A 12,053-nucleotide genomic window follows, 5' to 3' on the forward strand; every position below is an offset into this window, starting at 1 on the left:
TCATTACCATCAAATGACAGATAAAAAAGGGAATATGGGGGTGTGGGGTGTGTGTGTGTGTGTGTGTGTGTGTGTGTGTCTGTGTGTGTGGAGGAGATGGAAGGAAGATGAGATCAAACCATGAAACCAGGAAAAGAAGAGGTGTATACGAAAAATAAGCCTTTTCCTTTAATGACATCTGTAACATCACGGTTGTATCTGGTATTTTCCAATATTTTCGATGGTGTATTATACATGTTCATGTGCACAATGAATTTATTAATTGGTATTTATATACTAATACAAGATAAAACTGCATTATTTTCTACAAAGACATCATATAGGGCACAAATGGTGTAGCAGCAAAACAAGAGTGTGGTTTTCTCTTCATACATAGGCTACAGTAGTACAACGTATCTGCGGAGAAGACATTTGTTGGAAAGTACAGCTAAAATGAAGATACAAATACATTTCTTAAGTATGCACTACATCATACACAAGGTCATGGCTGGATACTAGGAGATTATAAAATATTATATATTTTAGTAAGGGGTCTCTATAGGTTGCTAAGAAACTGGAGGCTAGAACAGGGCTACCGTTACACTTCAGTGATTGTGCAGCTACAAAGCACATTTGATATTTGAGACGGATACAGAATCAGGACATCTGAGACACCGACACGTTCCAAAGAGTATAGGTTTGGAAGAGTTGAGTATTGAAATCTCTGGAGGCTGATGTAAATGAGCCACTGTTATGATTACTGTTACTAAAGTTACGTAAAGTGTCCCAGTGTCTTTTAGATGGAATGCTTCTGACACGTCTCATGTTTTGGAGTTTGAGCTCGACAGACATTTCTCCGGTGGACCAATGTGCTGTATGTGCTTTGTAATTTCAAAGCACACATCTGTACTGATTGTTCAGTTTCCCAAAACATTTTTTGAGCGAAGTTGCTTGGTCGTTTGAACAAAAAAAAGACATATTCTTATCAAATGGAAGCAGGCGCAAGTTTATCTATGGACGAAAACGATGTATGCACGAGAAGTTTCAGAGCGAAGAATGGTTGTCGTTCGCTTAAATGCTACAAAGGCTTTGGGAAACCAGCTCCTGTTCTACGTTAACACACAGTGTCTGGTCTGCACTCAGAGGTCCAGCTCAGCTCCCCCACCAAAGCTGCTTCCCTTCAGATTACTAAGACATGGCATGTACAAACTCCTATAGGTTCCTCTAACCAGTGAATAATGACTACAAATCTGCTGCAGCTCCACGAAAACAGTGAAGCCTGTGTAGCAGACGTGGTGCTTATTGCTAAATGAAAAAGAAAAACATCATAGAGAGGTCTGAAATAAAGCAGGGAAGGTAACAACAATGCTCTAATACTTGGTCATTAATATGTCATAATGTAGAGGTAGTGATTGATGCATTGATTGACAGCTTTACCCAAAACTGAACAATGAAGTTGAGCATGGAAAAAGTAATCTCACATAAATACAGAGCTTATCACACTCGCCTCTTTAGCCCAAGGCTGCCATACAGCCATTCAGACTGTGGTTCTAGCTGACACTCCTACAAAGAAGCCATTCCTCAGTCAACAAGATGGTATCGCTCCCGGGAGAGAACGCGGACACGAATCACAGGAGTTTCCCAGGACATCCTCAGCTCCTGAGACGATGCTTGACCCTGCTGCTTTCCACAGAGCTAAGACGTCGTTGGTTCAATGTCCTTAGGGAAACACAGCCCAGGACTCAGGGTCTGAATATGTGTCAAGAGTGGGTTTGAACCCCGGCGACCTGCCATCTATGTCCTCACGTCAACGGGGCTCAGGCTTTAGTTTGTCACACTGACTGACAAGCTGTTCAAGTCCCCGTCCTTTCTGACACCGTCATCGTTTAAATCCTCGTTCCCACCCAGCAGCCGAGCAGTCATGAACTAACATGGAGTTTAACCGTGAGATTCAGTCAGAATATAAACAAGTCATGTTCCAAATGAATAATACTCTTTCCATCCCAGCTCTTCCAAGCAACAAAAACAGCCATGTTTTCCTTTGACTGCACTGGGAACGGCTATTTGCTTGGTTTCTGTGTGCCACGGACAACACTGCCCCGCTGATTGTTTGAATTACACATTATAATGTATATAGTCTCCCATTTTGTGGCCCATGTGAGCCCTCTCTGTTTAAATTCAATACATTTGGGTATCGGTTTAGATGCTGAGTGTGTACATAGCTGACCACCCAGTGTGATTCTTTATCCAGACGGATTAGAGATTAACAAAAAACTAAACAAAGAATCATTCTGCAATATAGAATATCTATTCAATCAACTTCACAGAATTAAAATAAAAAATATAAAACAAATGCATTAAATACAATATTTAACAAAAATGTTGCAATATAAACTGCAAATATAAACAACTGACATATATTTGCACACTTAAACAAAAGCTTATGGTTATGTGTGTTCATTTCACATTGTATGTGTATGTCTAAATATGCACATACGTGTGTATGTGTATGTGCCTGTGTTACCGTGTTTGTAGTGTTTTCTGTGTGTCTGGCAGAAGTGTGAATGTGTGTTTGTGTGAGGCAGTGGACAGCCGCCAGGCCTCATTATTGTCATTCCCCTCACTGCCCAAAAGAGGCAAAGCGGCTGCTCTCAATTGAGGAACCGAGGAAAGATGGAGACAAAAGGCTTAAATGAAACAAATGGTGGAAAGCAGCTTGGAGAGCCAGCCTGTGGTCATACGCTTTGAATGAGAGACAAGAGCGGCTGCGGAGATAACCCATCTGTGTCTTTCAGTGAGGAGACCACACAGATACCCTCCATCCCAGCATTCATCTCAAGTATCGGCTCATGCGCACAGGGAGTTCCTATTGGCTCGTGTGTGTGTCCACTTATAATCCATTGCTGCTGTGTTTTAAATCCAAGTCCTCCCCACTAACACTGGCTTTGACTTAATGCTGGAAGCCTTGTGCAGGTTTTCAGTGAAGAACGTGTCAGAGGTTCCATTGACGAGACAACACCTGCGTGAGACAGGTTCACTTTAGTGCATGTATCACACATTATCGCACTTGTGGTCATTCCTGTTTCCACTGTTCTTGAATGTTCAAATGCAGATCAAAAGCACTTCAATGAAGATAAGTTCAATAGATAATCCAACCTCAAAACCACAGCGGGACAAGGGTGTGTTCAACTGTGGACATGTGTCTCACAAGGCAGATATTGTCTGGCTTCCACCCGCTTAACATTCTTCCACATCGCTCAAAGTTGCCAATACGCTGCCACTTTCATCCCTCCGCTCATGGGATGTTTTGAAGACTTCACATGTCGGTACATGCATGTACTTGTGCACTGACAGAAGCTTTGTCACGGAAGCTGCGAGGCGGTGAGATGTTTGACTACACACACACACAGATTGATCTAAAATGAGATTCAGGCTGTAATGCTGCCCTTGTTGTTTTGAGGAGAGAGGTACAGATTATTGGGTGTGCGTATGCCAATATGTCCTTCAGTTTTGCGGTTCTGGATGTCCAAGCGTCTCCCTGTTCCATCCAAGCTGAGTGTGGGTGAGGCGGAGAGACAGATGTGGTAGGGATATGAGTGGACACATCAATGCTTCGTGGCGTCACACCTGGCAGCAGACACAATAATACAATAAGTGAGGCATCCATTGTTATCTCAGTCAAATCCATACAAACATGTAAACCTAATAGGAATTGCAAAAATAGTTTGTGTAGTACTATGATTGTATATTATGTAATGTTTTATCTTATTTTTGATGTGTGTCCATACAAGCATCTGTTAGTGTGCCAAGCATTTTATCTTCCAAGGGACTACAGATGGAAATCAGCAAATCTCTGGTGCAACATATCTCTTGTGCTTTGTACCTGAATAAACTATTAAAATGAAATAAAATAGATTTGTGGAGCCTACTTGCACCATAGTAACATGTATCAGATGTGTACTGATGTAAAGTATGTGTCTAAGACCAGTACAGCCTGCAGGATGTCCTCATTAAGCGTGTGTTTGGCCTGAGCAACAGATTCCCCTCTTGTTGTGTGAAGTCGGACCTGCAGCGCTGAGGGTTCAGCCTCTGGCCTTTCTGGCTGCAGCTCTCGGCTCTGATGGTGCAGAGACACTGACACGACGTCGCCTCCAGTACCCATTTCCTCCCTCTGCAGGGAGGGCAACGAGGCCTCGAAGAGGGAGCCCAGCTGGGGGGAGGGAGGGTAGTCACAGCAGGGGTCCTAGAAAGAAGCCAGGCGTAAGAACAGCTTGGTTAGCTGCAAAACCTATGAATTCATGGATTGGAAATAAAATCTGAGACATGTTTAAACACGATGGTGTGAAACTGTGACAAACTGAGCCAATGCAGTGTGTGGGTGATGTGTCTGTAATGACAAATGTGGGATACGGATTCCTCTACGGGTGACAAAGTAGTTCTTTCTGTCGGTCTGTCTTTCTGTCTGTTGCCATGGTTGTAGACTGTTAGTTGCGTATGAGGTCTTCAGTCTCTTCTCTACTCTCTCTGTAGTTTCTCTGAGGCTGAGAAAGTTGCTTGGGCCAGTGAGTCCATTAAGTGGAGCTGGTCCTGCCCCAGTCTCCCCCAGGAGGCCGGCAGAACTAAATGAAGTTACTTAATGAAGCAGAGAGAGGCCATCTTTGTTCGTGTCCCGCTGACCACGCCTGCCGCTGGCATAGACGGAGGAGGTGGCATTTGGGAGCAAATTAGATAGATTTTACACTTGCCAGGGCCTGAATAAGGCTTGTTTTGAGTGATGGATGGGTACTAAGGGACATCACACCACACCAAAGCACCTCTGGCCTCAGGGGGGGAAAATGACTGACAGCAAAAACAGTCGATGGGGAACTAAATAAAAAAACAGTAACAGGGGAACAAGCTGAAACTGTTCTTTGTGTCAGTGTTTTAGATTGATAGTTGGAAATCGGACATTGCACAAGTAGTTAAACACACACACACACACACACACACACACACACACACACACACACACACACACACACACACACACACACACACACACACCTCAGCTCTTACTGCTGGTTACTAGTGCCTTATTGTCCTTTTGAATGTGTTTGACCTTCATAAAGCTTCTTATATGATAACTCCACATACCTGTGTTTTGATCTGGATTGCATAATAAATTATAAAACAGATGACTGTAAATGTTAATGAATGATAGAAATTGTATAGATGTGACTGTTTATCAACCCTGTGTTCAGTAGCCGATTACACAGAGGAAAATACACTTGATGTGTGTGTGTGTGTGTGTGTGTTTGTTTGAGAGTGAGACCTTGGCTGTTGCCTGTAAAACAAATTGTCCTTCAGGAATAATGTAATCCAGATAACCTCGCTTGTTCTACTCCAAACATTCCCACTGGGTGTGTCAGCATCAGGAACATACTGAGTGCTGAATGCTCTTATGCACTGTACATGAATATTCAACTTACACAGGTTTGATGGATGGAGGATTCTTTTGTCTGGACTTCCCCTTCCTCCTTTTCCTCCCCTTTCTTGTCGGCTTGGGATCAGGCCTGGGAATTTCAGACAATTGCAGTTATAGAGTGAGACAATAAAATCATTAGTTATACATCACACATCATATTACACTTTAAAATATTGTGTTAGAGTCGTTATTAGGAGTCTTTTGTGTCTTTTATTGCAGTTTGCTCCACTTTTTCAGCTCAATTCCATAGCGAATACTATACACTGCTACTTGATTTGACGTTATGCTCTGTCAAATCTTATTCAATGTCAGTGTGGAGGAAAATTGTAATTGACAGCATTGAGAGTTCAGCAACAGAGGAGCCATGACAACAACCCCAATTTCACTGGGAGCCGTGCACGTCCGCGCCAAACCAGTTTTCCCTGCAGTTTACTACATCCTGTCCACAATGCCTTGCTCAATATTCTCTTTATGATTTTAGTTTCCACTTTATATTGGCCGGTTGGATCAATACTAAAGTCTGCGAGTGCCTACACGTTTTGGCTTGTGGGTTTTCCTAATTAACTTAACGCTTTCTCTCTTTCTCTAACCTCGCCACTAGCCTTTATTAAACATTACAATATTATGGTGACATTAATAACAGAGCACGGATGTTGCTGTTGTCTTTGGAGCTCTAATTTGCTATGGTGGATGCGTGACTCTGCTCTGTCAGTCTGTGAGAGAGCACATGGCAGGGGAGATAAGATTGTCGCTATGGTGACAACAGGATGCGGGTTGTCCCAGGGGATGCTGGGATAGAGTCACAAAGATGCTAACTCGCCGCAGGGTACATACGCAGATAAACATACAAACCATATTCACATGCACATACACTATAACATGTAGAACAGAGATTTATCAAAACCACACACAGTCACAGATATCTGAACTGTGGCTGGGATTAAAACACACACATCATACACACACACGCACATATTTTAATCCTTTATTTATGCCCACATCCTAACAGGAAGTAGGGGGGACATAAACATTAAAGATGCAATCATATGATTGTCTGGCTGGACCTTCCAGTTGAGCCTCGTAAACAAACATCAAGGATCCTTTCTTACTGTGCACAGCTGTCAATCACAACTAACTTTTCAATTCTTGACCTGTATAATTTGATCCAAGCCATTTATGGACCACACCAGTGAAAATCCGCGTGCAGAAATTTAAGCCTTATAGGAGACAGATCATTTATCAGAATGTTATTATTATAATAACGTATTTTATCATCATGTATGTCCTAAAACAGCGCTGCTTTGTAACGTGCCCCGCTCTCCCCCCACTGTGATGGACTACCTATCCTAACCAAGTTAAAGTCTCTGGAAGTTGTAAGAAAAACAGAGAGATAAAGAGAGACTATTAAAGTGTGTTACCTTGTAGTAGGTGTGGGCTGCAGGTCTTCTTTTAATCTGCACACAAACACAGCAGGTCATGTCAGTGCAAAGGTACAGTGAGGACAAGAAGCAGCAGGTACGCCATGCATGCGTGTCCTTTGGGGCTCTGTGTGTGTGTGTGTCTGTGTGTGTGTTTTATTACCTGCACTCACACTGGCTGTGCTCAATGAAGGGCACTTCAATGAGCTCTACTTTCATGAAGGATGTCCTCATCAGCTATAGAAGCAACAAAAATAATCCATTGTATTATATTATATTATGATTATTACATTTATTATGATTGATCTACTCTCATTGATCTCACTCTCAACATTAAATATGCGATAGTACCTCCATGGTTAGTGTGTGTGTGAGTGAGGGAACACACTCCAGGGCCTCATCAGCACAGCAGCCACCGCATCGCCGCACCGACACGCAGGCCGGGACAAAGAGGTGATGCGTTTCCCCTGGCAACTCCCTCCAAACCTCCACCAGAGTGTCCCGAGGCTCACAGCCGCTCCTCGAATACACCTCCAGCCACCGCCGCACTGGTAGACACACACACACACACACACACACACACACACACACACACACACACACAAAGAGTGAGACAGAGAGAGAGAAAAGGAGGGAGGGAAGGAGGGAGGGAGGGAGGGAGGGAGGGAGGACAGGTCATTGAGGTCAACGATGGCATCACAAGACAAGGGCAGAGCAGACAAACCTGGGACACAAGGTTTTTATCTGACAACAGCTATTTCATCATCATCATCATCATCATCATCATCATCATCAGCTATGTAGTGGAATAAAAGCACAACATTTCACAGCTGCAGCTAGTTACTTTACAAGAGGGCAAAGGAAACTGATGGAGGTACAGAAATAGATCAGTGTGTTCATTCCCTTGTGGTTTTTACTCCTCCATTCTTTTCTAATTTTGGGGCAAACTGGGATCGTACCTTCTCGACCTTCTCTGGATTTGGGGACATCTGCAGGCCTCCAGTGAGCAAGCTGGAGGAGAAACAATGAACAATGATGTAAAACACAGCAATATTGACAAAGAGGTCAAACAGAATGCCTGTAATGAACCAAATACAAATGAGATCATTTATATTAGAAATGCATAAACTATATATACATTATGTATCCATGGCAGCCTACACATTTAGAGTATTAAGTCTTTATTTGAAGCTTTTCATAATAATTTACCTGGAGCAACTTTATTTTAGGTAGCCTTACTTTTTACTACATCTGAGCAAAGGACAACAATGTTCACCTGTAGTAGGATTTAAGACAATAAAACCAAATGGAGGATATTTATTTACATATAACAGAACATTAGCACAGTTCCTTCTTTTCTTTTTCAGTTTTGACAAGCCATATATGAGTGCATATCTACTGATCAATCATTAACCAAGACTATTTTCAACACCATTATATACTGAACTGTACAAGTGATGTAATTATTGGACTTGGCAGGAAACTCCTGTTTGCCATTGTTTTAAAGTGCATATCAGCTTGGTAAAGCATTTCCTGTCAAAGAACACAGCAGTATTTCATGCCTGGCATCTCTGAACATGAATAGCACCGTGATTTATGAGGCTAAAAGACAGGAAAAGCTGCTTTGAACTTCAGTCCTTGTAAGAAAACGTAGACCTACATTATTATTAAACATTTCCTGTAAAGATGGGAACCAACTTTGATCGACATTCTTCAAAGAATCTCACAAGAAAACCACATTTTCAACTCAATGACTCCAGGGGTTGTGTGAACTAGCTAGACCTGCTACCTTTGCCCTTGAGCCTACATTACCTGGTTATGGAGTTTGAAACTGTTTCATTTGCACAGAATGAACAGTGAGAGCGTCTGCCACTGGATTTCACACTGATGAACCGTTACAGTGTCTGTTGATGCATTGTTGGGACACTAACTACTTTTAAATAAGACCAATTATTGTTATTTCATATTTCTGAGGGTCAAATCAGTTTAATTTGTTGTTCAGCTCATTCAGATTCTTTATTTGTTACTTTGTGTTGCTTACATAACTGTTTTTATATAACAGTTCAGTCATTTGATTCCTAATTACCACAGAAAGAAAAGCAGAAATGTATTACTTTGTCTCTCTAACTGTCTAACTCTTTCTCTCTCACACACACACATGAACACACACACACACTGGCATTATTGAGCCTATGTGTGTGAAGACCAAGGCCACTCATAAGGGAATGTAGACTTTGTCCAATTGCCCCCCTTTCACTACTCCACCCCCTTACCGCCACACAACCACCCACCCACCCACCCACCCACCCACACACACACACACACACACACACACACACACACACACACACACACACACTTGCCCCACATTGATTCTTTGAGTTAAGCAAGCACTGTGGCCATTTTGTAGCCTGCAGGATTTAAGAAGAAGTGTGTTTTCTGTGTCGGTCTCTGAGATGAGACTAAGATTATCTTTCTTGGCAGTCACATCTAGGCAGCATCTGCCTTGAGCTCTCTCTCGCTCTCACACACACACACACAGATGCACATATACAATACATGCACACACAAGTGCCAGCCCAGTGCCATCTGCACTGGTATTGCTATCTGTCTACTGTCACAGCCACTCCCCGAGTAAATTAAGAGATGGGCCAAGACCAGTGTGCGTGTGTGTGTGTGTGTGTGTGCCGTGCATGAGTGAGAAAGACAGACAGACAGACAGACAAGCAATGACAAATCCTACCCTAAAGCTATATACACATTAGGTATTGACCCATTTTTCACACCAACTGTCTTAAAAGATTACACGTCACAGTCTATCAGTCTAAAAGTAGAGCTCGTGGGTGTTAGACTGTGGTCTGATGCCCAAAATGTTTTGTGCGCCATTATTAGTGCCATGTAGTGTCTAGGATGCTGAATCACTGGCACGTCGAGCAGCATGGATCCCACCGTGTGTGGGGCACTGTCTGTTCTTGCTACAAGTCTGCAGACATAAATAAAAAGCCAACATATGCCGGTCTCTCTCTTTCTGTGTGTGTGTGTGTGGTGCTCTGTGATAGCAAACAGTTTTGTGTCAAACAGAAGCCAGCCTCTTTACAGTGAATGAACATTTTCTTTAGAGCAACAACTATAACAAAACATAGACTTTTAATTATTCAGTGTCAAACCCGGAAAATCCTTCTAATACCTCAGTACTAGCAGACACATAATATAAATGAGTATCATGAGTATCACTGCGGAGCACCACACACTCCAAACACGTAGTGAATAGAATCTGTGGCTGAACCGTCCCGTGAGCCTCTGGGTGGCAGGTGTCAATGACCTCGGGGACAAGTTGCTACAAAGCTACAACTCCAATCAATCCACAACCACATCACAAAGAGCAATATACTGTACGTGTCCCTACTTAAAGCCAGTCAAACCATCATCAATACAAACGGCTCAAACTCAGGATCAATAACCTCTGAGGTCACATAGTCCATATACATACCTTGGCATGGGAGGTGGGTATTCTGGTGAGCAGCAGGAATTGAAACATTCCTAGAATAACTTGAAGCATAATCCCCATTGTGCAGGAGTCCAAGGAGCAGGCAACAATATTTTTTTGGACCAGTCCAAAAAAAAAAAAAAAAAAGGAAACAAAAAGAAAGAAGTGGTGACTTGTCCGGCCGGGTCTCCTCGCCCTCTGTGCCCGATCAAACACGCAGATATCCCGCTTTCATTCTCCACTCTCCCCTCCTTGAAGGGACACCCACGGTGGCATCCTGAGGCGTAGACCACCAACTTTGGCGTGTTGCATTTGAGGCAGAATCCCAGGACTTAAGCCTAACTAGTTCCCAGTCCCCCCCACCCTCCCCAAAAAAAAACAACCGGCCCCCCCCCCCCCCCGAAAAAAGTCACACCACTGCCTGTTAATATCTTGATGAATTATACACAATAGGCTGCGATCTTACTTTTATCTACACGTGTTAGATTGACCATAACATTGTGCACAGTCCTGTAGTCCGTATTTGCTGTTTGCATCAGCTGATAATCCTCTGAGATTTTGGTGACACTTGTATAAACTTTGATTGACGTGTCCTGTTTGAAGATCACAGTTCTTTCATTACAGCGAGTCTGTACCGTGTGCTGGTCGGGCTCCAATGAAAGCGGCGGTGCGGCTACGGGATCGTTTGTATCCCCGCTGACATGTGGCGCCGATCACTGAATCGTCAGCGTGGAGAAAAAATAAACAAACATTAAAACACCTACAGGTCGTTTATCCGCTAAAGATCCGCCGCTTGGCCTCGGACGAGGACAGACAGAGGCACAGTGCCGCATATTCCGCTGCCGGGCTCGGTCACGGTCTCTCCACGGTGCCGCTCTCACTGAAAACGTGACGTTTCATCCGCGGGGCGCATCTTCTCCTGTCATCCTTCTTCTTAATCACGCCGGTATAACTGACATGGCCTGTGTGTGTGTGTGTGTGTGCGGAGACGCGGTAAGGACACTGATTAGTCCGCACAGAGCCGCGCTGAGGAAGAGGAGGAGGTGGTGGAGGAGGAGGAGAGGTGGTCTGGAGAGGTACGAGTCTCCATTTGTTGTTGTAATCGCTTTCCTCATTTCCTTTGCCCTTGAGACGCACGCAGCGGAACCATTGCGCCTACAACTTTTTTTTTTTTTTTTTTTGCAAACGGGACAGGCGCACTGGATTCAGGCGCGGTTCTCAAAGTAAGGTCCGGGGGCCTCCAGAGAGCCCCCCTTTTCTTTCTTGCATCTGCGTAATAGTAATTGCGTTGTACTTTTGGGGACGTTGTTTATTAGTGTTGTTGGTGTTAGGAGTGTTTTTTTCCACAAAGCTTTCACTGCCCCCTACCAACCTACATAACAAAAGGCAGACAGAGGCAATCTCATCCAAAGTGTGGCCCTGTGTCTGGTTCCTTTTGAGGGCCCTGGAAATGCAAATGCCTGGGAGCGATGCAATTCAAGACCTCATTTCAATTTGTTATTCAGCAGGTCAATGATTTACCTTTAAAACTCCACCGTCACTCTGTTTACTCTATTTCAAATAATAAATCAGGGAGTTTTGGCAAAGGCATATTTACCTTTGTAACCAAAACCTGAAGAGCACCAAAAAATGGGTCTGCCTCTATGGCTGACGGTCATGAGTGGCTCCCTCTTCTCTCTCACTCAATCTGAGTGTGTGTGTGTGT

General features: G+C 43.5%; 1 protein-coding gene across 1 annotated transcript; it reads right to left on the reverse strand.

The window, feature by feature from the left end:
• Positions 1–144: 144 nt before the first annotated feature.
• vegfba (vascular endothelial growth factor Ba) lies at positions 145–10,718 on the reverse strand. Its single transcript, XM_076159486.1, has 8 exons — positions 10,352–10,718; positions 7,821–7,872; positions 7,213–7,409; positions 7,025–7,098; positions 6,862–6,897; positions 5,448–5,531; positions 4,046–4,222; positions 145–3,606 (listed from the first exon to the last, which is right to left on the reverse strand). Exons 1-8 carry the CDS (start codon positions 10,427–10,429, stop codon positions 3,585–3,587), a joined length of 720 nt encoding a protein of 239 aa, XP_076015601.1. The 5' UTR covers positions 10,430–10,718; the 3' UTR covers positions 145–3,584.
• Between the last annotated feature and the right edge of the window lie 1,335 nt (positions 10,719–12,053).

The sequence above is a fragment of the Genypterus blacodes genome, unplaced genomic scaffold (genome assembly GCF_046128005.1).
Source record: "Genypterus blacodes isolate CSIRO-AG114 ecotype Tasmania unplaced genomic scaffold, CSIRO-AGI_Gbla_v1 ptg000098l_1, whole genome shotgun sequence".
Taxonomy (NCBI): Eukaryota; Metazoa; Chordata; class Actinopteri; order Ophidiiformes; family Ophidiidae; genus Genypterus; species Genypterus blacodes.